General features: G+C 46.6%; 1 protein-coding gene across 1 annotated transcript; it reads left to right on the top strand.

Annotated features, from left to right (window-relative positions):
- The first annotated feature begins 434 nt into the window (after window positions 1–434).
- Window positions 435–25,344, top strand: gpat4 (glycerol-3-phosphate acyltransferase 4). The gene is given in 16 exon segments (XM_061259665.1): window positions 435–574; window positions 2,285–2,995; window positions 9,972–9,977; window positions 9,979–10,062; window positions 10,360–10,461; window positions 10,463–10,567; window positions 10,569–10,663; window positions 13,421–13,495; window positions 13,647–13,736; window positions 17,782–17,875; window positions 18,223–18,338; window positions 18,681–18,736; window positions 19,289–19,374; window positions 19,789–19,917; window positions 23,859–23,938; window positions 24,268–25,344. Coding segments are annotated over 15 exon segments (1,395 nt in total). The 5' UTR covers window positions 435–574; window positions 2,285–2,827; the 3' UTR covers window positions 24,377–25,344.
- The last annotated feature ends 1,355 nt before the right edge of the window (window positions 25,345–26,699 follow it).

Raw genomic sequence — 26,699 nt, 5'->3', positions numbered from 1 at the left:
TGTTTTATTGACGAACAGCTTTTCCATTTGTCTGTATAACGCCCAGTCTCCACTTCCCTTTCGAATATTTAAATACTGAGTATGTCCACCAGATGGCAGAAATTGATAGCTTTTCATGAGGCAATGTTTGTTGTCGCACATGCGTCCAAATTTGAGCCATTAAAAGAAAAACATAACATTCCCATCTAAAAAAAATATTGCGGAGTAGTCTTGTACAGAAATGTGTAAGATATAAAATCGATTATAATTATAATCTGTTGATTTGTCATGTTTGTAAATAATTCATCCTGGATTAATCATTAATGACAAATGAATTAGCCTTTCTTTTCCCCTGGAGATATTAGTTTTATGCAACATTACATTTTAAATATTACATTTACGGCGTATTTCATCATGTCAAATGTATGTGCGACGTGCACGCGCTGGAACATCTTTAGCGCACAATGCGCGCGTTCTACGGGATCCCGCAGCGCGTGCTTGTCCAGCCTGGCGTCGGGCAGATTTGATGCGCGAATTTGCAGGCCGGACACAAAGGCAAAGCACATTGCGGGGGAAACCTGTAGTCAGAAATGCGGTGAGTAACTCCAAAATATGTGGGATAATCTTTGGGATTTAAATGTGTGTTTGATTCAACTGCAATCATTATTAGCCGAGTAGCTGTTTACTGCATTTTATTATTTCCACGACTGGCTTTCATGCTAAACGAGCTAGCCAGCTACCTATAGGGACTTAGATGGACGGAAACGTGTCATGACATTGGCATCATTTTGCTGAGCTAGGGTAGCTTGCTAGCTCTCATCACTGTTATCTGAAATATCTAATACGTAGCTATCGTGGCCAGATATTTATCCCAAGGCTAGCGGTCGCTTGGTTATCCATATTGCTAGCTTGTTACTGTAAGTTACTTTACACATGCAGAGTTGTAAAGAAACCAACTACGCACGATGTCGATTCTGGTGCGTAGTCACTAGTCAGCCACGGGAACGTCCAGCTATCATTTGGATTGGCTGCTGCTACTAACGTTACATAGTGTTCCTTTTTTGTTAGCACATTAGCTAACGTTAGCCAGAGGCTTCGCCGATTTATGTCAGATAACGTTACATCAGCTTTCTAACATAAGTGGCATAAGGTGTACATCGTGCATATGATGTAATTCACAACTCGCCTAACCGTTATTTCGAATTAATTGATTTTTTTTACTGGATTCAGTGCATATGCGGTAACGTTAACTGCTAGTTCGGTAGCGCGAGCTATTCGCAAAATACACGCAAGGTAATAGTTACTGTTTGACTTGTTGAGCACACTGCACATATTTATCGTGCAAGTTAACGGTAATGAACGAACACCTCTGTTAGCACCTGCTTAGTTTTACGATTTTGAGTCTATACTAGCTAATACTATATACGGACATGCTGTGTGATTGATAATTAACGTACAAGAATGCAAACGACTGTATACGTTTATTTTAACTTTTGAATAGACCTCGTAACGTTCCCTTGCAGTAGTTTGATGTCAAGCTACCGGCATCTAATTCAGCTGTCCATCTGTCACTGAGAATTTAGCTGGCCAGCCTGGACTGAATAGATACTGTGTCATAGTGTCAAAACTACGGGAAACGGCTCAGTAAAAACATCCATGCAACCCTGCCTGTATACATGCATACACGTTCACTGTAGTTAACGTTTAGATTTTCCACATAATTTTGAGTCCATGACTACATTTGAAAAACATGCATGGCATACGTTAGCTACAGACTGTCCGCTTTCTGGACATCTTCTGTTATTGTGTAGTGGATGCAGACGCTGCATTGTGAACCGTTCTCTGTTATATACACGTCACTGTTCTACATTGTACGAAGAATAATTCCGTTCAGTGCTTAAGATTTCCCTGGGTTAGTTGTTCTACAGCTGTAGGTGAGGTTGCATCATAGTGGATCGCGGACTTGGCACACGTGTTGCTCATTGGAGACATCAGGGAATCATTGTGTCAAGACTAAGAATACTTGTGTCGGGAAGTTTGATTGATATGATTGAAATATCTCTTAAGGTGAAGCCCAGGGCAGGCCTGGTAGTGGACATATCATTTGAGCAGCTGCTTGAGTTGAGCAGTTCTACCTCCTTTTAATAGCTTGGGGTGTACTTTCAGATTGCTTGTATCAGCAATGGTATTTGCAGGCTATTGCCACCAATGAGATCGCCTGATCATTCTCTAGTTTTCCCTTCTCAATGATTGTAAAAAAACCCTGCAGAACCTGGAAAATAATCTCTTTTCTTTGCTTTCTCAGGTTCAGGTGCAACTTCTTGGAGTCCTGTTGATCCCTTCTTGAGGATTTATTTGTGTGATGCTGTCCGCTCCAACCAGACATCTTTACTGAAGCAGTTAACACAATCGGAGTAAGAAGTGTAAAAAAAAAAAAAAAAGGATGTGGGGAAAATAAATGTAAATGTGTCTTTAAATAAATGTGTGCACACTGTATCACTCAGCGATGTAGTTGAAGACTGACTGGTTGGAAATAATCTGCATGGCTGCGTTTATTGCGAGAGGGAAACGAAGCAGCCGAACGTAACTGAAGCTGGGCCGGGACTGCTGACAGGGTGTAAATAAAGCTTCAGACTTCCGGCCTGCGGGAGCGCCCCAGTGGAATGTGCACCTCCATGGAGGTGGTCTCCACCCTTCTGCACGGGGGAGCCCTCTGTTCCTGCACAGGCTGCAGAGACTGAGACCGTAGAGGTCCAGGAAGGGTAGGGCCGTCTGGCCGAAAAACAAACACTTGTTTGCGCGCGCAAGACCCTTCTCCTCGCAATTCCTCGCCCGGTGGTCCGCCAAGATGGGCTGGTTCCCCTCCCCCTTTGACAACCTGCTGTGCATGCTCTTGGGCATCTCCTTCACCGTCTGGTGCACCCTGCTGCTCGTCTTCATCATCGTTCCCGCCATCTTCGGCGTCTCCTTCGGCATCCGCCGCCTCTACATGAAGTCCCTGCTCAAGCTCTTTGAGGTGAGTGGCATGGGCGGCTGGGGTGGATGGGCAGTGCTGGGGTGGATGGGCAGTTCTGGGGATCTCCCTGCAGTGTAATGGATAGCTTGGTGGAGTGCGGCATGTCACTGCCCACTCGGTGAACCTACCTTCCTAACCGACCTTTGGCCTCAGGAGCAGCTTCTTCTGAAACACACATATTTTTAGACACGGTTTAAGGGGTGGCAGTGTTGCATCTGTAATGGTTGCTGGAACGAACTGGGGATTAGAACTCCCAAGATTGTAGGTTTCATATCCAGGTGGGTACTACTGTTGTACTTTTGAGCAATGTACGTTTGCTTTAGTAAAACACAGAATTATAAAATGACAAAGAAAATAACTTAAGTTGCTCTGGATAAGACTAATGTAAAATTTCATATGCCTTGGACACCAATGTAATCATTGCATCTATCATAACATAATCCAGAGCAAAGTATCAAACCATTCGGGTGGTTCTCAGAATCTTTAATCCAGTTCCTACCATGTTTTTAATCTTAGTCATTCACTGTAGCATTAACCAGATGGCAGCTTGTAATTGGTCATCTAGGTTCTAGCACATTAACAGTGTTGGCACTTAGTACTAAACTGGGCAGATGCCTTGTACTGTGCTATTGTTGAGTGGATTGTTGCTGCACTGCATATCTGTGTGATTACTTGGCCAGGGCGTACAAGTTCACTTTTAAAGGAGTGATGGCTAGAATGAAAGAGTATTGTGTTCTGTGCTGTGTTAAGGCCCTGCATGTGTAATTCTTTAGTCCCGGTCTGCATAATGTAGGCCTGGAACCCACATATTCTTCTCCAATCAGTGTTAGAAACTGACTGTTCTTCCACCCCGAGTGTGAAAAAGCCCCATGGGAAATGGCTGCACTCCCACCTAGATCCCCATTCAATTAAACTAGGAGACCAAGGATCATGTAGGAAAAAGTGTGTATCTTATGCATTGTGATACTTCTGCTGAGTTATTTGGCAACTGAGTGAAAAGCAAGGCTTGCTCTTGCTCATCTACTATATCAAAGGACTTGAGAATCTTCTGTAGTCCATTTTAGCTCTAATACAGTTCCCAAGATGTCTTGCTGCATTTAGTGTTCTGCGTATTATTGTTCACTCACAATAATTATAACCATGAGTAAATATTTAAGCTGGTTCTAAGCTTAAAGTGGGGTGATTCATAACATACAGTTGTACATGCAACTGCGTATCATAAGAGTACAAATTGTATTTTTTTTAAAAGCATTCTCCTTTCTGCCTGGTTCCTGAATGCGCTGTAACACCCGTAGGGTTTACTTGAGGTCATTCGCTGTGCCTCTGTCCCCTCCCCTGTCCCCACTCCATTGTGCTAGGGCTGGGCAGCCTGTGCCTCATATCCTTCCCCATTCAGCCAGGAGGAGCCTCTTTCTTTCCAGTGCACAGCCCCTTTAGCCCGTTAGCCTAGCGACCGGGGCCCCAGCAGAGAGGCCCACACCATTGCTACAGTGCACACTGGGTGTGTTGGTATTATCAGTCATCTTTCCTTCCTAAAACTGAGTCGGCCGCAACACATTTAACCACATATCAAAAATTAATTCGGAATTGTTGAAAGATGACGCTTCATTCTTGACGCTGATTCTTGGCCTGGCTTGTTGGGTACACTTTAAGCCTCGCCCCTTTACCCAGGCTGCGCATGGCGCGACTGTTCTGTGTAGATAACATCACGGTCTCCCCCAGCCCTGTGTCGGCCTGCCTGGGACAGGAGGCTGCTTCCCCCCAGGTGTGTGTTGAACTTGGCTCTGGCTCCAGCGGTGGGGGGGATTGGGAGGTCAGGCTGACACTGCTGTGTCAACGGACCCTGACCAAGTTTACTGAAGGTCGCGCTGGCTCCAGGAAGGGGCTGGTTTCAGCATGCCTTCAGCTTCTCCCTTTCAGCCCTCCCTCCCCCCAGAAAACACAGTGTTCCTCTGAAGAGAACATTCCTACTTAATAACAGCCACAGGCCTTCACCTCCCACAGTGCCGGCCAGTGGCTGAAACCGGAGAAGGTTACCGTTCCGTTGCTCATCCTGCCACTTCGCCGGGGGTGGGGGGCACCAGAACCGTCAGCACTTTCCTGGGAATGTGCTCAGGGAGGGAGCTGAAGATCCAGGAATAATTTGACCCCCGGGAGGGGGAGCAGGGGGGAGCTCTTTACTCACGCAACTCCAGCGGATCTCGCAGTAGAGAGAGGCGTGAAAGAGCTCCGATGACCACATAACAGTCATGTGACGGATGACTAAGTAGCACTTTGCTGCTTTTTGTAGTACTTCAGGTTGAAGTCTTGCGCTTTCAAATGCAAATGTATTTTTATACAGTAGAGTGACTGTATAAAAAAAGACCTCCAGGTACAATGAGCAAAATGGCCCTGACAATGGAAACTAAGCAGTTAAAATCCAACATGTCTCCCTCATCAATATTCAGGCTGAACAGCTAGGGAGCTTACAGTGGGCCTTGCCTGAGGGACTTCATTTGCATTCAAGACATCCACGTTTGATCTTGAAGTACTCTTCGCACGGCACTCCCCACCCATCCAGCACTGCAGGCTATGCGCAATCACTTAGGCACTGAGGACGTCTCCCCCCAAATGACCTGATATGACAGGACCCTGAGGACTGTCTGGGCGGTGACAAATCTTATAATTTAGTTTGGCCACACCTACACACAAAACCTATGTGGGTGCAGGTTTTTGTTTCAACCCAGCAATCGGACACGTGATTCAACTAATTAATAAGTCATGGTCTTGAATTAGGACCTTGATAAGTAGAATCGGATGGATTAGTGCTGGGATGAAACAAAAACCTGCACCTACTCCAGCCCTTTTCAGGTAAGAATGGGCGCCCCTGCTGTACAGGGTTACGCCTGCCCAATACCCAGGCAGTGTTTTGGCCATGAAGGCCCAAGTGAAACACAGAAGCGGGGGTGGGGGGTGAAGTTTAGGTGCCTTCCCTGGAAGAATGGACGGTACACCTTTGCAGTGGCTTTGCAGTTCTCAGGGTTCGCGGCTGAGGTCCGGTCTGGTTCGTGAACAAAATCTACACCTCTCCCCCACCTCTTCTCTGGGGGGGATGCTGAACTGAAGCTCATATGGAGACGGACAGCCCCACAGGGACCCACAGGGCCGTTATCCTGGTGTGATGATGCAGCACAGCTGCCACAAACAAGGCCAGGGAGGCGTGGGTGGGGGAGGGGCCAGCCGGGGGAAAGCTGGGGGAAGTGGGCCTCCACACTCTTTCTAATGGCTCTGAGAACACCCCCCTCCACAGCATGTTTCCACACCGTTATGTAATGTCCTGTTTGGGGACACCTCTGCCCCTGCCTTACACTGATGGGGAAATCTCACTTTTACCCTTGGTTTTCCACAACATTATCTAGTTATGAATGCTTCTGCTAAAATTTGATCGAGGTGCACTCTTGGGCAATTGGGGTCATATTTCTGTCTAAGGTCTAGACAACTGAAATTAAAAGCTTCAGTATGTAAAAAAGTAAATAAAAATAAAAAATAATATTCTTTAACGTAAAACTCCATGTTGCTAAATGCAACCATCTGGGATGAAAAAAAAACTTTGCTGACTAACTGTAGCATGTGTTAAATACAACTTTGAACATCATCTTTCATATTTCAGTTAAGTTAGGTGAATATTTATCACAAGCAGGCCTGGCGTAGTGTCCTCCAGATGTACACTGAATCAGGGTGGCTCTGTAGCTGGGCACAGGGCCTGGCTGCTGCTGTGTGTTTGTGGCTGGCCTCTGCTGCAGTGTTGCGTATGGATAGCAGATCTATTTTGATCCGGCACATAACCGTCGCAGATCTGAACGCCGTGAGCGGCCTACGCCCTGTTAACAGCGCACGCATTCCTGCACCGTCGCGGCTGCCCAAGGCGTTCCTCCTGGCCCCACGCCCCTGCACCCGCCCTTCAGACGCAACCGCCGTTCTCCAGGATTAACAGCAGATCCCTCAACGGCTGCTTTGCAGAGGCGGGAAACGCCGGTAACGGGGAGGGTTGGAAGGGGAAATGGAAAAAAGATGATGACTAACAAAAACAAAAAAAGAAAGCGCATACTGCGTATACAGTCTAATGGAGTTTACGTTCCCTCCAGAACTCCAGTACCGTTTTTCCCCATTCCCAAACCATTGGCCTACCCTCCTGTCATCCAGTACCGTATTCTCCTAGTCCCAATCCATGAGATTTTCGCACAAGTCTCCGGTGTCATATTTTCCCATTCCCAGATGGTGGACCTTTAGTCCAGAACTCCAGTACCTAGTTTTCCTATTCCCAATCTTCCAGCCTTCCTCCAGAGCTCCGGAGTGTTGTTTTTCCATCTCGAGCGGCGAGACACTGATCTTCCATGAACAGTTATAAAACCATAACATTACATAAACTGGCTTTTCTTCAGGATTAGCTGCATCAGAGAGTCTGGGAGACCCAGACCTAACCCACCCTTTCCACAGGCCATAGAGACCCGGCAGTGAGCGCTTGAACCTGTTCACCCCCCAGAACAGCCCACAGCAGCCTCTCTGTAACAGACACTGTTCACCCCCCAGAACTGCCCACAGCAGCCTCTCTGCAACAGACACTGTTCACCACCCCAGAACAGCCCACAGCAGCCTCTCTGCAACAGACACTGTTCACCCCCCAGAACAGCCCACAGCAGCCTCTCTGCAACAGGCACTGTTCACCCCCCCAGAACAGCCCACAGCAGCCTCTCTGCAACAGGCACTGTTCACCCCCCAGAACAGCCCACAGCAGCCCACAGCAGCCTCTCTGCAACAGACACTGTTCACCCCCCAGAACAGCCCACAGCAGCCTCTCTGCAACAGACACTGTTCACCCCCCAGAACAGCCCACAGCAGCCTCTCTGCAACAGACACTGTTCACCCCCCAGAACAGCCCACAGCAGCCTCTCTGCAACAGGCACTGTTCACCCCCCCAGAACAGCCCACAGCAGCCTCTCTGCAACAGGCACTGTTCACCCCCCAGAACAGCCCACAGCAGCCCACAGCAGCCTCTCTGCAACAGGCACTGTTCACCCCCCAGAACAGCCCACAGCAGCCTCTCTGCAACAGACACTGTTCACCCCCCAGAACAGCCCACAGCAGCCCACAGCAGCCTCTCTGCAACAGGCACTGTTCACCCCCCAGAACAGCCCACAGCAGCCTCTCTGCAACAGGCAGCAGCATCGCTCCCAGTCTAGGCTCAATGGCCAACCTGTTGTAGAGAATGTGAACAATGCCTGTGCTTTTCTGCGCACCAGCTGACCCCCCTCAGCACATGGGCTGACTCGCACGCTGGGTTGGGGGAGCGTCGCTCTCCGCCGTGTGTGCGCGTGTGTCTGCGTGTGCGCGCCCACCCGGGGGAGTAATGAATTTGACCTGCTGCAGACACCAGGCACACCCCCCTCCCCCCTCATGCTTGTTGTACAGAAGAAGGAACACGCTGTCCTTTTCAGCTCTCCTCAGAACGGGCTTTGCTTGCGTGAGCCTGCGCGTGCACGTAACCGCCATATCAGCCAACTGTGTAAAGAAGCGTGCACACTCCTGCCTGGAACCCATTACAGAGACGCCACATTGCTATCAATCAGTTACCAGCCTGCTTACAAAGCTGTGAAAAAGTCACACTGTTCGATGTCACAGAATGGCAGGGTCTCTGTAATGAATACGCCAATGGTGTATTTTTACATGAATGTGTAACACAAGCTGTTTTTGTGTTCCTTTCAGGGGATGGCTGTTTTAGGGTTTTCCTACCAGCTGAAAAAGCTGAAGCGCTGGCCTTCGTAGTCGCAGTGTTGCGTAACGTCCCCCACTCAATTCATCCTGCAAAAGCCATTGATTTGGTGCAGCTGTAATGTTATCCTGCCTACTCAGCCTGTCCTTAATCATCAGCAAATTACTTAAACAATGTTAAAAAGATTTAGGCTGACGTAAGTAAGCGATTCAGATGTAATCTTCTGGCATAAAATGGCTAATTATACCACCTTCAGCCTACATATAAACTCAGTCCAATGAACGCAGACGGATATAGTTATCATCAGGGGAAGTGAATGGTAATACGAGTGGCCCTCTCTACCTGCACTGTGTAGCCAGCTGGGTCTGTTAGCCATAAAAAAGCGCTTGTCTGTGTACTCGCTCATCGAGGTAGCTTTAAGTCAATAGCAAGGATGGTGTTTGCAGAGCAGAAGTATGATCTCTCTCTCTTTTTTTGAACTCTGAATTTGTTTGTGTTTGGACTGGTCGATGTGACCGTGGCGTGAGATGTGGTGTGACTGGCCCCACACCAGCTCAGACACCAAGCCCAGAGGAGAGCTTTAAGCACTTTTAATAAAAGCATTGTCAGGTCTCCTACTTTTAATAATGATTTGAAACCCAGCAGCATAGTTTAAAATGATGTGATGCTGTAGATGCCAGGGTTAGGCTAATCTGTGTTGTGAGCAGTTAAAGACCCCAGGCTCTGAACTGAAGTTCTATGAGACATGCTTTGGCCTTTTCTGTATGCATTTTCATATCAAGTGCACTTTTGATTGACAGCCCATTGAACATTCACAGCAGTGATGTGTAATATGTAAATAATATATTTTAAGTATGCAATAAACATGGGCTCCAAGTTACCTTTGCAAAGTCCTTCTCTAGTTAGCAGCATAAGGGCTTTGCTGCTTTAATATAAAATCACAACAAAGTAATACAGGGCTAGAATCATAGTATTTGGTTTTCGTTCTTTATTATAACAAATTGAAAGTATTACTTTGCGCCTTGTCTTTAATGAGCTTTAGGAAGAGGATGCGTCTTAATTCTGCAGTGGTCTGAATTGGCTGTGCACTAAATTGAGTCCCAGCCCAGAGAAGCCAGTTTGTTAGGAGTGTTGATTGGCAGCCCAGCCGAGGGAACGGGTGCCAGATAAGTCTTCATTTCTGGGAATATCTGACTGGGCATCGTGCTTCTCGTCCTCTTCTTTCAGTGGGCCAACGCTGAGAATAGAGAGAGGAGCCAAGGAGAAGAACCACCTGCTCTACAAACCCCTATACTAATGGTATGAAGCGGCACTGTGTGTTTGGCAAAGCTTGTTTGAATGTGTGTTTGTGGCTGAGCTAGTGTGAGAAAATTAATGTGTGTGTTTGTGTCCGTTTGTTTTTGGGCTAGTTTGACTTGTGTATGTGTAAGAACTTAAGTGTGTGTTCATACGTGCTTGTGTGTGTCTGTGTATGTCAGAACCTGTGTGTGTGAGAGAATGTGTTTGTTTGTTTGAGGGAGAGTGCAAGTCTGTCTACATGTGAGAATGTGTGCGTGTGTCCTGTCTGTGTCCGTGTGTGTGTTGATGCCCCTGTCAATCACATCACCCTCTCCAGGCATCATCGCCAAGGAGGCCCACCTCCCTGGAGGAGGAGATCAAAGAGATCCGCCGCAGCGGCAGCAACCGGGACCTGGGAGCCGCGGCGGCCTTCGAGATGTACCGACCTCTTCTACTTCTGCCGCCGCGGCGTGGAGAGCATCATGGACGACGAGGTGACCAAGCGCTTCTCAGCCGAGGAGCTGGAGTCCTGGAACCTGCTCACACCGCAGCAACTACAACTTCCAGCACATCAGCCTGAGGCTGACCGTGCTGTGGGGCCTGGGCGTGCTCATCCGCTACGGCTTCCTGCTGCCCCTCAGGTCAGCGCTTCCTCTCCTCTGCCCTTTCATCTTCTCTGGTGCGTTTGCACCTGCAAGGTGGAGCAGATAGGTTTGCACTTTTGGGATCATTTAATTTTTTCCAATACACCAGGCGAGCTTAGTCGAATGCAGAACCGTATTTGACTGATTTCAGTGCCTTAATTCTCCCTTGTAGGGAAATTCTCTTTCCAGCCAGGAGTAAAGATGTTTATAAGAAATACTATGAAACACATTCACAATAGGCATTCTCAATACACACTACACACAACAATTTCAAGAAGAAAATGGTTAGTATGCCTGAGTATTAGAGTTCAGTAAGCCTAAGGCTGTAGGTATAAAGGTTTTTTTCCCCCCATCTATTGCATTTCACCAATGGAAGTGTGAATCTGTGGCCTGAGGGAGAAGAGTGGAGCGTGAGGGCATGGACTCCCTGTGTCAGTATGAGGACAGCAGGACTGAGCTTGTATAGGTCAGCCGCTGCTGGCAGAGGATTGACTGCAGAGAGTGGTGGCAAGAGAGCCTTCCCCAGAGGACCAACGGTGTCTGCAGTAGGGACAACAAGTTTGTTGACCCGTGCCTGACCTGGATGGCAGATCCCCCCCCCCCCCCCCCTCTGTACCCGCTGGCCCCAAACCCCACTGCCACTGATACAGTGCAGGCACGCCATTTTAACTCCAGCGCTTAACCAGAGTTATTGCTTTGCTCATTTGTGTCGTGTAATTACGGTCCCGTCAGAATGGGGGAAATGAGAGATTCCTCCGCACGCGGGAGTGGACTACATCTCCCAGACCTTCCGGCGTTATGCAGCGGTGCAGCAACTCTCCGGTGAGAAGCAGTGAGTTGCGCTGAATTCCTCACACTGCTGTCCTTATCAGAAACGTGCGAGGCTGGCTTGAATGTGCACCACTCATGGCTTTGAGCAAGAGGGCTGGAGCTCTGGTGTGTGTAGGGTCACTGATGCAGGGCCTAGTTCGCCTGGAGGCCTAGTTGGGCTCTCTCTCAGTGACCTGATTTTGTTTTTAAGCAGCGCTGCTCTGGGTTGCCAGACCACACACAGTTCCTTGGCAGAGCTGGCTGTACTTGAGACTCTTTCTTTCTTCTTCTCTGCCAAATGTAGAGGCTTCAATCATGCCACACATCTCTCGACCTGTTGTGTTGATTTACACGCTGCCAGACGAAAGCAGCCTAAACGCTAACGGCTCTGTTTCCGTTGCAGTTTGCGGTCTTCGACAATGTGGTTTGGGTGGATTGTTGTGCTCGTCGTTCAATCCCCCGGTGCATGCAAATCCCAGGGATAACGGCTAATGAGGATCCAAGTGAATAAATGAATAAATCTGAATAGATGACACTGTTATCTCGGGCTGGATAATGAGGTGACTGAGTTTCGGAACGCCCCAGGTGCGGGCTATTAAAAGTCTTTAATAGGACGGGTTGTGAAATCATCTGAGATTCAGGGTCTAAATTAGCTGTTGCCTGGTCTTTATTTAGTACAGTACATACCCTTGTAACCTTTAACCATTCTGTATCATGGACTAAGTCACACTTAGTCTTTATTTGGTCCAATGCATAGCCTCATAACCTTTAACCATTCTGTATGTGGTAAGGCCACGCCCACCTGCCCTTTTTCAGCAGACAAAATGGTGTGTGCCGGTGAGCCCGAGGAGGGCTGCTTGAGGGGAGGGTTTATTATCGGGTTACCTTGATTGATTACCGCACCAACGGCAGCTGCCCCTCCCTCCACTACCTGCCGAGCCAGTTAGTGCATCATGTATAAATGTCAAGTGCCGGGGGGTTGGGGGAGGGGCCCTGTGTTAGTGCCCCACCCTCAGAGAGAGGTATCACCCTTCCATGTGGACTGGCAGTCTGACGCCCAGTCCGTCCGGAGACTCGTTACAGGACGTGCCAAACGAGCGACTGGTCGGATTCCCCTTCACCCAGACCGCAGCTAATGAGCGGCTCAGTTAAATCTGCACAGCCACCAGCCATCTGGGGATTTGAGCTGGATTAGGCCTGAGACGCAGCCTGCTTTAACCCATATTTCTCAGTATGCTCCTGGGACAGGGGAAACGGAGGCAGTCATTGGCTCTGCTGTTCAGCCCCTTACGTTTTTAGTTTTTAGTTGTACACCGAGGACCTGGGTTCGATTCCTGGTCCCGCTAAAGCTGAGTTTGGCTTGCCCACATGGAGCGGCATAATTGGCTCGCCTCTTCAAGGGTGGGGAGAGAACTCGACAAGGGGTGTTAGTGAGATGGCTGCGTACAACAGCACCCGGGCACCCGGGTACCCGGGCGGGACCATGCGGCTTGGAGAAGGTGTTGTTCTCAGGATCACCTGATCCCAACTGCCAGAATCCCTAATTAAAACACGGGCAATTGGAATGTTTGGTATAGGGTAATACAGGGTGGTTTGTTATTCAGTCAATTGTAATTGTGAAAAATCAGCACACAATGTTCCTTGGATTTCCTCTTAATGGTCCAGCACACATGGTTCCTCTTCAAACCCCTCCACCCCTAGAGTAATGTTTATTCTCCACAATTACGTGGTTTTATTATTTATACCATGGCTATTTATGTGCCTATCCTGGTTGCTCTAAGGAAGGTGACCTTTTAATACAATGTACATATTTGTTTTGAGAGAAGAGAGCAAACATGATTTCATATGGGTGTGACCCGCTTTTGTAATTTAGAAGCTGATGTGACTTCTTGGGAAAGTTGGTTGAGCCCTTTACAGGAGGCTTGTGTGTCTGTGTCCCTACAGGGTAACATTGGCCTTCACTGGAGTGGGGCTCCTCGTAGTTCTCACCACCATCATTGGTTTTCTGCCCAATGGAAGGTAGGCTAGAACATCTGTGGCTTCAACTCCTTAAAACCCCTCTTCCACTAGCCCTACTCATCAGCACCCCCCCATTCCGAACTCTTGCTTTGATTCTCTCTTAAAAAAGAGAAGTCATGAAGATTAACTGTTGTTTCTTGTGGCCCTGGAGGATGAAGAACGTCCTCAGTGAAAAGGTGCATCTGATGTGCTACCGGATCTGCGTTCGAGCCCTGACTGCCATTATCACCTACCACGACAGGTCAGTGTCCACGATGAGCCTCACATGGTGCAGAACAATCAGCCACACACACCCAGTGCCCCCGCAAGTCTCTCTGAGCCACACGTGGTGTACTCATATACTCCAGCACAATCAACCGCACACCCAGTGCCCCTGCAAGTCTCTCTGAGCCTCATGTGGGGAACTCGTATACACTCCAGTGCAATCAACCACACACCCAGTGCCCCCGCAAGTCACTACAAGCCACACATGGGGAACTAATGCAGACTCCAGCCCAACCAGCCACACACATACTGTGTCCCTGTGAGTCACTGAGCCACGCAATGTGCAATCATGTACACTCCAGCCCAATAATAGACACACACCCCAGTATCAAGGCAGCTATGCAGGGTAAAATGTGCCATTCAGGGGTTTGTTGCCATACTGTGGGCAGTTAGCTGACTCTTTGCTCTTGTGTGGCTTAGGGAACAAGTCTGTTTTCTGCGGTTTTACAGTCGTGGCATCACCCGTCCGCATGGGGATATTCTGAATGTTGCGGTGGCAGCCTGGTGTCGCCCTGGGTTTTCCCTTGTGACCTACAGCACATCTGAAGTAACACTAGGCTTCCCTCAATGAATCCTCATGAGGGATAATTCTCCTTCATGGGACTCTTTCATTGTTATTACACCAGTGTTGACTGCTGCAATGGAAGGTGATGAAATTTCCTTTGGGTTGACGAAGGATTGAAAGAACTCTGCTGACCTATCAGGTTACACAGGCCATTGACGTTCAAATGCAGTATTCATGAAAGCTTTTTGTGTCCTGTGCTGGATCACCACACTGGTGCTACTGAACAGGGGTCGTTAGACGTTAGTCGTCCGATGCCCACACAGTTCGGCTTGTGCTCCTCTGTGCTCGGCAGTGGACTTCGGTGGAGGCAGTTAAGTGCCCGAATCGATCCCTCCTGTGCTCTAGTGGCCCCTCATACAAAAGCCTTTCGCCGTAATCGCTGAAACGGACAAAGCCTGGGCAAACGAGGACATTCCGTCCCTCACCCGCGGTACAGCCGAGAGCCACGTTAATCGAACACGGTGCACAAACAAACGACTCTAATCCTCAAATCAACGGGGGTCTTAGTTTTTATTAACGGAGTGCAATGCGAACGTGGGCTGGGTGAAGAAATGCATTGCGGTTTCTCTCTTAGACAATCGCATGTTCTGTTGTGGCTGCTCATGCTCTTAAGGTCTGTGGGGAAGCTGATTATACGGCCTGTGTCAGATACCACCAAGCCCCTGTTTTTGCCCACAGAGCGCTTTGCCGTTTATGGCGCTGTAAATTGCGTATTCCCATCACGACGGAACATTTTATTGGCGTTGTTACCGCTCCACCAAATTTGGGTAGCAGCAGGTGAGTTTAATGGAGCCATAGCTGCCTGGGCCGGACTTCACCGCAGTGTAGATTTGCCTGTTGTCGCTTTTAATGCGAATATCAGGAACAGACGATTACAGAGAAGTCCCACGTCCTCTCGTCATGACTGGAGGAGGCTGGGAGTGGTCACACTGATGGGAACTGGGGGTGGGCATGCGGCAAACTCAGACTTTGGTGAAAATGGTGGTTTTCGCGCTGCCAGTTGAGTCATTGGAAATTTGTTGCACTGAATGGTCTTTTGAAGCGTTGACTTCCTGCTGAATGCCCCTTGTGTTCAGTCCTATGGGTGGAAAACAAGATGATGAGATTAACTTCTAGTTTGTTTTCTCTATTTACATTCATAGTGATTATTCAGACGTATTGGGGGCATCTATTAAAAAGTCTATAATTGTAACTCAGACTGAATGATACAAGGCTTGTAACTGTGGAGTACAAGTTGGCCCTTGTTCCATTTGCACTGCAGCATAATTTATTTATTTACCTTTATTTATACAGGGTAAGTTGACTGAGCATGCTCTTTTGCAGCAAAACCCTGTTAGTCTCAACCTGCATGTCTTTGTATAGCGGGAGGAAACTGGAGTGCTCGGAGGAAACCCACACAGACACGGGCAGAAGTGCAAACTCCACACAGAAAGGCCCAGGCCGGGATTCAAACCCAGGACCTTCTTGCTGTGAGGCGACAGTGCACTGTGCCGCTGTGCTCCTCCATGATTGATTTAGTTATTTTGATAAGCATACAGAAGGCCTGTCCTCTCACACACAATAATAATCCAGTCAGCCAAAAATGACTTTGCATATGTTAATGTGGATGCAAATTGTCCCCTACAATGACATTCCCTTAAGAGAGTTACCTGAGGTTCTCCACAAACTTGTTTGTTGTTGATGGGATTAAGCTTTGAACGCTGCTTTAACTGCACATTTGAGAACTCGAATGGCTGCTGGCGAGGTTAATTGGCACGCTCCACGATTATAGATTTTTTCCTGAGACGCCGCCATTTGTACATTCTTTTGATAAGTCTGGGCTTGTTCTCAGAAATGGAGAAGATGCGTGCTTTAGTTTGAGTACTGTACGTCATTTGTACTCACTCAAAATTCCATTCCAGGTGAAATGAGAGCGCGCCTCTCCAGAGAATCGGATTACCTGAAAATCCTTCACTAATTTCCTAATTTATTTTCGCTTGCAGAATTTCCCAGATTAGAAATGGCAGATTTTTCGAAATGTTTTGGCTACACAGTGTACAACCTTGATCTGTTTTAATCTTCTCCATATTGTATGTAAAATAAAGCTAGGAGAGTAGCCTAAGAGGCTTTTCACGCGACCTGTTTTCAGTTGCTCTTTCTCATTTTGTTCCATTGCGCTGTGACTTGTATTTCTGCGCATTTACTGAGAGCCAGACCTTCGCGGCGGGGCTCCAGGTGTGACGTGGCTTTGCAGTGCTTAAAAAACCCAGAGCTCACCACTGGGCCTTTTCAGCAGCCCCATCAGAAACCGTATATCCAGGGAATGTGACTGCGGCCTCCGTCCCTGCCTTCTGCGGAGGTCAGGCTAGCAGCTGTCTGCAGTCACTGCATCACACCTGGCCCTGCATCTCAGACACCTTCTTCTGCACTTCTGACGGGTTCATCATTCTAAGCCCCCATAGTGAGAAGGAGGATTAATTACCAAGCCTGTCCTTACAATTTCCTCCTGAATCAGGTTATGTGAATCCTTCATTTGAACATCTCTGTAACATGTCTTACCATTTCTTCTGGTTTGAAAAGAAAGTAGTTGCCCTTTTAATTTCTGCCATCAGTTTACTATTTTGAACCCTTAATTTATTAATTTACTCTCTCCTATTATTAATTTGTAACATCGTATTTAAGTTTAAGGCTTAATATGATTTGAGTGTACAATTTGAGGGTTGAAATCGGTTCCGGAAATTCATGTAAATGTTATTCTGAGACTGTGCTGTTAGAACCATATCCATAACAATAAAAACGGAAAAATTAACGACAATAAGAGAATCCAGTTGTAATCATCACACTGGGCGATATCGGTCTTGGGACTGAATATCTCAGCAGTACGGCTGTGCCTAAATATATATAGCACATAATTCCAACATTGGTTAATTCAGTTTAAATTCACCAAGAAGCTGATAACATCAAGCTGGCCCCTCATTCCCTGTCAGCTTTTTCAGTCGACTGAACTGAACTCTCATGGATGGATGTCTTCATTTCAAACTGACATTATGCTTTATGTCGCGTCCAGGCAATATAAATGCCAAGCGTGACATGATATACACTGCCTGTGCAGAGTGCCAGTTAGTTCAACAGGCCCGAGGGTTCTTGTCCAAGGCATAATAGCATACTGCTGTTGTATTTGCATCAATGCGTTGTATAGAGGTTTTTCAAACCCAAAGGAAAGGCATCAGCTGCTTTTATGGAAAGCTGACATTATGGGCCCCCTGTGTAAGAGATGTATGCTTGTGCTTGTCACGATGTTCCTGCTTGAATAATGATGCTGGCGTGTCTCTGGTTTAGCCTCCCCTCCTCAGGTGCTGTATGTTAGGTAGACCTGCATGCTCTGCTGGAGAGTGTGAGGGGAACCTGATGTTCTCCAGGCTGCCTGTAATGTGCCCTTCGCCCCACTCACTCACTCTGCCCTCCGCTCTCCCCACAGTGAGAACAAGCCCAAGAACGGCGGGATCTGCGTGGCCAATCACACCTCGCCCATCGACGTCATCATCCTGGCCAGCGACGGCTGCTATGCAATGGTAGGACGGGACGCTCTGTCCGGTGTGCTTATCATTTCATATCTCAAAAAACTCTGCTACAGTGTGGTGAACGTAAGAATATTAAATACAATGACTGCAACAATGGTTCCACAGGTGTCCCGTGTGTGTGTTTGTATTTATATTTATATTTATGTGTCTCAGCCCACCATAAACAGCCTTGTTTCTGTTGTAAATTCCACATAAGGGTTTTTCTGTTCATATTTGTGAAGGAGAGGTTTCTGAGTGTGTTTGTGTGAGCCCTGGTTGGTTGACTCTGTTTTGGTAGGTTGTGTGTGTGTGCCCGCCCTGGCCCAGTGCAGTACTGACAGGCCAGCTGTGTCTTCCAGGTGGGTCAGATTCACGGGGGCCTGATGGGGGTCATTCAGAGGTCCATGGTGAAGGCCTGCCCTCACATCTGGTTTGAGCGCTCCGAAGTGAAAGACCGACACCTGGTGGCAAAACGGTGAACTGCATGCATTACTTCAAATTTCCTTAACTGCACAGAATGTTTCAGTTTAGAGTTTCTTTTAGAACAATTTTAATACAAGTAGTAAGAATTGAGTTTTGATACGTGGACCCCAAGTATTTCCTGAAAGCAAAGGAGTAAGAGAAAAGAAACAAAGATGTTTTGGAAAGAACAGCAAGACGGGGAAAATAACAATCAAGGTCAAAAAAAGAGATGAGAAAATTGTGAAATTAATAGTAAATGCTACTACTACTAATAGAATGAACTACTAAAACGGCACATATCAACACCGGCAATCCTCTGAGTGTGACTAGATTGTTCTACTGCTTGTCCCTGCAGGCTGAGCGATCATGTCGAGGACACGACTAAACTACCCATTCTGATTTTCCCTGAAGGTGAGTCCTGAGTGCTTCTCTTCTGGACTGAAGGACTGTGACTATGAGGGCCTGTGGTTATTATGTCAATCAGCTGTTTAGCTCAAAACCAGCAAAGGCAAACCCACTGCAGTTTGCTAAACCAGCTAATGTTATCACTGGTCAAAATGCATGCTCCAGTTCCCATATGGAAATGTATTGGGGTAACACATCAAAAACAAACAAAAAAGTATTTTGGTCTTGTACTGAGAAATCTTATTTCCTTTACTTTTCTGGTGAATAACTAATAAAATAAAAATATTGCCAATGAGGTAGGACTGTTTGACTGATTTCAACATTTGCCAGTGGGATATGAAAATTTCACATCAAGCAGTAACAACTGTTTTTAAGTATTTTTAATTGTTTTTGTTAGATTGTTCTGTGTTAGATGGACTTTTTGAGAGGATTTCATAGGTTCCAATACACCAGACAAGCTCAGTAAAGCGCAGAAGTGTATTTGAATCCAAAAGAATAGTGTATTTGACCCAGTTCTGGTGTCCATGCCTGTGTAAAGTTTACCCCTGTCTGCTCCAGGCACCTGCATCAACAACACCTCAGTGATGATGTTCAAGAAGGGCAGCTTTGAGATCGGCTCCACCGTCTACCCTGTCGCCATCAAGGTAAGACCCCTCCTCCTGCTCCCCCATACCCAATCCACCCCTGACCCCTCCTGCTCTGCCCCTCTCCCACCTCTGACCCCTCCTGCTCTGCCCCTGACCCCACCTCTGACCCCTCCTGCTCCGCCCCTGACCCCAGCTCTGACCCCTCCTGCTCTGCCCCTGACCCCACCTCTGACCCCTCCTGCTCCGCCCCTCTCCCACCTCTGACCCCTCCTGCTCCGCCCCTCTCCCACCTCTGACCCCTCCTGCTCCGCCCCTGACCCCAGCTCTGACCCCTCCTGCTCCGCCCCTGACCCCACCTCTGACCCCTCCTGCTCTGCCCCTCTCCCACCTCTGACCCCTCCTGCTCTGCCCCTCTCCCACCTCTGACCCCTCCTGCTCCGCCCCTGACCCCTCCTCTCCTGCACCCCGCAGTACGACCCGCGCTTCGGAGACGCCTTCTGGAACAGCAGCAAGTTCGGCATGGTCAACTACCTGCTGAGGATGATGAGCAGCTGGGCCATCGTGTGCAGCGTCTGGTACCTGCCCCCCATGAGCCGAGAGGTACGCCAGCCACACCTTCTCTTTCAACTGTCAACTCCTAACCTTCATATTAAAAGATGCCAAATTTGATGCCTTCTCAGGATGGCATTTTTGTGGCAATATCGATTCTAAGCCTTTGCATTTGTAAATTTCTCCTTGACGTTATAAACCAGTTGTGTCTGGGGTGACATTCCCGCCACGTACTGAGATTTGATGTGTAACGAGAAAAGCGCGCACAACATTGCGTGGCGATTGCGGAAGAGCAAGCATCTCAAATAACAAAATGAGGTTTGATATGTTGCTCAATATTACCTTGTCAAACAACATTGTTTTGCAGTTTCCATTCTCCATATATGCTACAGCTGGATTATCTTCCTAGAAAAATAAATTACTTGATGCGTTTTATTAAGTAGCTTAGTTTGGAATGCAACCAGCAACCACAGCTGTCACTAAATCCACCAGAACTGAAACATTGCCGACACTTTAAAGGCACAGTGGGTTGTAGGGAGGCAGCATAGTATAGTGGTTGGGGTACTGGGCCTATAACCCAACGGTTGTGGGTTTGAGCTCCAGTTGGGGCACGGCTATTGTACCCTTGAGCAGGGTACTTGGCCTTAGTTGTTCTGTAATCAGCAGCTAAGGCGGTGGAGGTTGGATCCTCTGCCATGGCATTTCTAACTGTGGTCCCTATTCTGTCTCTTAGCCTCTGCTTTCTACCTGTCTGGATAAAGGGAGGGCTAGACTGTGCTGAAGGAGAGAAAAAAAAAAAAGAAAAAAAAACTATCACAAGGGATGTGTCTTGGCACTATTGGTAAAACAAATATGTTCTAATGAGATCCAATTACTGTTGGTTTGATTATCGGTTATTATTTAAACTAAAGCATTATAGTGGCAAAATTGGAGTAGCCTAACAATAATGTACCATGCCTACCATAATGTGCACTCAGTGATCACTTTAATAGGTCGACCTGTACACCAGCTTGTTAATGCAAATACTTAATCAGCCAATCGTGTTGCAGCTGATTAAGCTGAATGCATAAAAGCTTGTAGACGTGGTCGAGAGGTTCAGACGTTTTTCAGATCGAATGTCAGAATGGGGAAAACATTTTATCTAAGTGAATTGTGGAATGATTGCTGGTGCCAGACAGGGTGGATTGAGCATCTCAGGAACTGCTGATCTCCTTGGATTTTCACACACAACAGTCTCTAGAGTTTGCAGTGAATGGTGCAAAACACAAAAACATCCAGTGAGCTGCAAACAAGAGGAGAAGAAGGGCCAGACTGGTCAAAGCTGACAGGAAGCTGACAGGAAGGTGACAGTGATGCAAATAACCAAACATTACAACAGTGGTATACAGATGAGAATCTCTGAACACACAATGCATCAAAACTCTCGCTATAGCAGCAGAAGACTTAATATGTCTAAAAAATAAGTCTAATAAATGCCTAATAAAGTGCTCACTGAGTGTATGTATATGACTCCAATTAATAAAGGATTTAAATTAAAATTGGTGTCTATTCATATGCATTCCTGGTGTCTACATCTCAGTGGTTTCTTCTAAACTTTAGGTGAACAATTAGCAGCCCTAGTTTTGGAAAAAAATAAGGCAACCCTGTTTTCCCATATAAGTTATTCTACGCACACCAGATGGACTTTGAATGTAAATGGCATCCTGTGTCTGTATTTGGCTGATGCAAATGGCTGCCGGCCGAGGATATGTGTCCAAATCAGTGCTCAGCATTGAGAAGGTCAGGGCTGAGACCGGGCCTTGGAGGAAAGGGCAGAAGGCATCATAGCTGTGCGGACCACAGTCACGCTAAACCCAGCGTACATGCATCGTAGGGTAATAAAATAAGCAAATAATATGGAAATCAAATTTCCACGAGCAGCAGTGCTCTGCAGTGCCTTAAGGCTGTCTTGAGTTTGCCCATGGTCAAACACAAGAGAATTAAATGTTTCTAAAATGTCTTCTTTTTTTACTGAAATGCTATAATTGTACAAAAATTTACTTTTGTTAATGTTAGAAACTTGGAACAGTTTACTATCATTCGAGTTTCCTAACTTAGTGCGTTTTAGTTTCGTAGCTGAACGGACTAAAACTTTCCATTGTTATTCTAGTTTGTCAGTGAAATTATCTGCTTGGCTAAATATCAGTAAGCTAACTGCCCCACATTATCACATCTTTTCAAAAGGCATTGGCTGAACTTCCATGCCGGGATAGGAAAGAGCCGTGCTTGGATCCCAGCTCGGGGAATAACAGGAAAAGGGTAGAGTGCGAGGGGCTCCCAGACAAAGCGCTAGAGTGACTGCCCTGGCAGGGCCTGTGCTGTTCCCTTCACTGAAGCCCCTGTAGCACAGAAAACCCCACACACCGTGCCCAGAGCAGTCTTCAGAGCTGCTCTGCCCTTTGCTCAAACTTTCCGTGAGAGGGTGGATGGGAACGCTGTCCGTTCTCTGCTGGGTAAGAGAGGGGAGATTCCACAGGTCTGTGTGTAGCCCATTGGTCTGGATTTCGCTCTCCCCAACGCATGTTATTGAATACAGCTGTATTCTCTTATTGTCTCTCTCTCTCTCTCTCTCTCATTCTTATTCTGCCCTCAGGACGTCCTCCATTGTCTATGCAGTTTTGAAATGCCGCAGGATTATTATTTCAATAAGAGCAGCTCAAATGTCGTTCTCATAGTCGTAGTTTCCAAAACAAAATCGCTTGCATATAATTAGTGAGTCATTCAACGCCTCTACTGATTATGCAATGCCTATATCATTTTGCCTTGCACAGATGATTTGCAAACCACATTAAGCTCTCTAAGGTGTCAAACTGTCATATATTTTAACAATATATTCACTGTATATTTAATTGCATATTGGCTGGGGAGTCTTTTTCCATCGTTAATTTGCATTTAAAAAAACTACATAATCAGATGGAGAATAATAACAATAGTAGTTGTGCCAATATGCTCTTTCATGGACTTTTTCTGTGGCTTTGCAACTCTGGAAGGGGCAGTTTTCAGTGACAAAATGTAATGCTAAGAAAATGACAGCAACTATTGCAATTTTCCTAAGCAAAATTACAAGTGACAGGAAATCACTGACTTTGACCATTGCAACGCATTGGCAATACTTAATCCTTGTAAACAATTCTACTGAGGAGTGGGTAGATGGCACTAGTTAAATTGAGGATGCCAAGTCATACATGTAACTGAATTGTCATTTCGTTGTAATTATTGAGTCATTTTTCATTTTCATTTTCCCAACCATAACAACAAAACTTGTTGATCTCCCGCTGCCTTCTTGCTTCTGTTAACACTGCAAATGCACCACTGGTTACATGTTGGCCATGTCGTGGCAGGATAGTGAGATCAGCATATTCTCCGTTTGTGCGTCCGCAGATGCCTGGTCTAACCCAGGCATGGCTGCTAATGAGCACTGAGGTCAACAGACCTAGCCCGCTTACCCCCATATCATTCCCCAGCGAGGAATGCACACCTCCCACGGTAGCCCAGGGTTTACTTTCAGAATGAGCATCTTCACAGTGTGAGGCAGATCGACGGCTGTCATAGGCTATATATCCAAGCTAAACGGGGATTGTTGGAACTGTTTTCCTGTGTTCTGAGAGTACCTTTCAGGAGATTTTAAGGAAAGGGGACTGTTGGATTGACATGGAGTGTTGTGATGAGATTCAGTGACCCTGATGCGTCCTCAGGTACAGCTGGGTCTGTAGATCGGATCATGATCTGATACATACTCATCTTTTTCCCCAGCAGTATCTGATCTCACCAGATGTGTCTCCAGGTCCAATCAGAGATGCAGTTTGCTACGGGGTGTAAATGGGGCCTTAGTGTTCAACTTCAGCTGCATAATAACAATGACTTGCTCATGAAGAACAGGTTGTGGGTAAAAAGCAGTGTCTGCGCATGCGTCTGTCTGTCTTCTGGCTCATCCATTTTGTGGCTTTCTCCAGGAAGGAGAGGATGCTGTGCAGTTTGCTAACCGAGTCAAGGCAGCCATCGCCAGGCAAGGAGGGCTAGTGGACCTGCTGTGGTGAGTTGACTATTTCTTGCACTAGTCCTGAAGCCTTCCTTGCTGCTCTGTATTGTGTGCAGGGCATAAAACTAACGTTTTTCGTCCACTGACCACAGTGGCCAGTGCTGCCCAAAATTAACCAGCCAGTTTCACGGTTTTACCAGACAACTAGATATTTATAATCTAACAAGATCCCAAAATGGGTCGCCATGCCAAATTTGGGTGGTAACAAACTTGCCAGCAACAGATAAAATGTACCAACATTTGGTTAGTGGCTGGTGTGAATTCGGCAGCCTGATTGTGTGGAGTGTGCTGAACTGTGCGCTTGCGTGTGTCTGACGCTGCAGGGACGGTGGGCTGAAGAGAGGGAAGGTAAAGGACACGTTCAAAGAGGAGCAGCAGAAGCTCTACAGCAAGATGCTGGTGGGAACCACAGAAGACCGCAGCCGGTCATGAGAGGACGGGAACCACGCTGACCGTGCGTGCGGGGGGAGACAGAACCCTGAAATCTCTGGATGAGAACACCCCCACATCCAGAACACAAAACCGGCTTCCCTGGCCACTGCCACAGACTCGTTTACTCCACTAAGGAGGAGAGGGCATTTTTCCTTTAAACGATGTTGTTGATGTTTGTTGTTGTTACAGGGCCGCTCTGGGCAGGAGAATTGTTCCTCTCCATTCCCCCTTTCTTTTCCTGAATCATTCATCGACAACGGACGGTTATTTCTGCCAAGAGTGTTCCAAACATGCAAGCAGGAGAGGGCTCTTTCCTTCCTGTCTGGAAAAAAAAAAAAAAAAAAAAAAAAGGTCAAATATTTCATTGGGAGTAACTGTAACGTATTTATCTCCATTGATTTTGTTTTTGCTCCTAACCTTTCACTTTCCATGTTTATTATTATTATTATTATTATTATTCTCATTATTAATATTATTAGTCATCATTGTTATTGTGCAGATTGTGTGGGCTGAAAAGGGGGTGGGGAGCAGCAGTGGGAAGTAAAGACTCCCTTGTGGAAAGTGTTGCCCATGCCTGCATTTGTAAATGTCTGCACGAGGAAAGCAGATGGCAAGTAGTCACAGCTGCATATTGTACCCTATTAAGTTAATTTCCATACTTTCTCGTTTAGTTTTTTGGAACAGAAAAAAAACTCATTTAAGCATTGTAACGCACATGTATAAAATACAGGACTTACTCAAACTAAACAAAAAAAAAACTAAAGTGGGTTGTTTTGTTTTCCATGTGGCCGCACTTGCCCCTGTTCACACAGGTCTCTAATCCCTCACTCATGCAGACTCCAGATTGTAAGTCCTTTCAGAGCGGACCAGAGTGAAGGTGTACAGTGTATCCGTTTGGCCAGTGAGAACTCTGTTGTGGTCTCCGAAATGACTGTGAATAAATCGGCGTCAGTGACTGCAAAGCTCGACTGATGGAGTGTACAAGGGGAATACTTCAGAGGACATAAATGCTAGTCTGCCATAATGGAGGACACATACGACTACACTGGGAGAAGAAAATTGTTTTAAAAGTACTTGAATGCACAAATCTATTATGTGCAGTTTTCCTATTTGATCAAATCACTGAAAGTGTAATAAGTAGCCAGATATTAATATATTGCTGGCTCAGAATTAAATCTCATTGTGTGACTTACAGTTAACTGCCAGCTACAAAGAATGTCCATCGTAACCTTGATGATAGTAAAAGAGCACAGAGAGGGACAAATGGCATTGGATCTATTGTCTGAAGCATTTCTTGGGCAGATGCATGTGCAAATGGACAATAAGATGCTGTTTCCATCTTGAAACGCACTGTGCCTGCAAGATTCATCTCAGGGTAAGCGTGGACATTATAACTGCATGAATACAGCTGCCTAGCAACCAAAAGTGAGAAACATTACATTTCCTTTGTCAAAATGCTCCTCTTCAGCTTAACTGCTCTGGTTTCTGAATGCCCATTTTTATTTATGTACATTCTGACAGCCAATTGCTAGAGTGGTGGATGAACTGAATGTAATAATGCTGATCTGCCATCTTTTCTCACTCGACTGCTGCAGATTAATTTGCTTTCAGGTCCATTCAAATGAAAGTATAACAGTTCAACTGAAATCCTTGTTCCCTGTTGGAACTTGGGTAATTCTCCCGTAATTACAGTCCACTAATATTTTTATTCATTTTTTTGGCTCATCCAGCTTTACAGTGCTCAGCCTTTTATTTTGGGTGCTGTCAGAAAAGGTTAGCACAGACTGTGGTTCTGATCAGTGGTGTGGAGCACATGGGGGGGAAATAGCAACCCATGGATGAAGTGTTTCGCTTCATTTCTGGGACATCAAAACTAGCTTGGCATTGCCCTCATACCTGTTGACATTCTGCAAATTCGCTGAAAATGGTCAGGTCTTTGAAATTTGCCCACTGTTGGCTGAATGGGTGTGGCTGTTGACCATGCTTTAGTTTATTCTATGCTCCACTGCTGCTCGAGATCGAGCAGACTGCTGGTCTTACACAGAGCAGCCGATTGTTGACTCCACTCACACTGCTCATGAAACAGAGGAGCTCCTCATTCATAGCCTCCAAAACCAACATCCTCCAGAAGACCAATAAAATTGAATGCTTTTATTGTTCCAAAGGAGTCCTGCTTTTGGCATTTGCAACCTAAAGGAATCAATTATGACAAAGACACAAATATTAGGTCTGTTCACACATCCATTCTCTTCTGCAAGATAAATGGAAAAAATGTTTGCACAGTGTTTGGAGTGTTTCTTGCAACTTCACTTAATAACCATTT

This window comes from Conger conger, chromosome 11, assembly GCF_963514075.1.
Source record: "Conger conger chromosome 11, fConCon1.1, whole genome shotgun sequence".
Lineage (NCBI taxonomy): Eukaryota > Metazoa > Chordata > Actinopteri > Anguilliformes > Congridae > Conger > Conger conger.
This window is presented reverse-complemented; position numbering and strand designations above follow the sequence as displayed.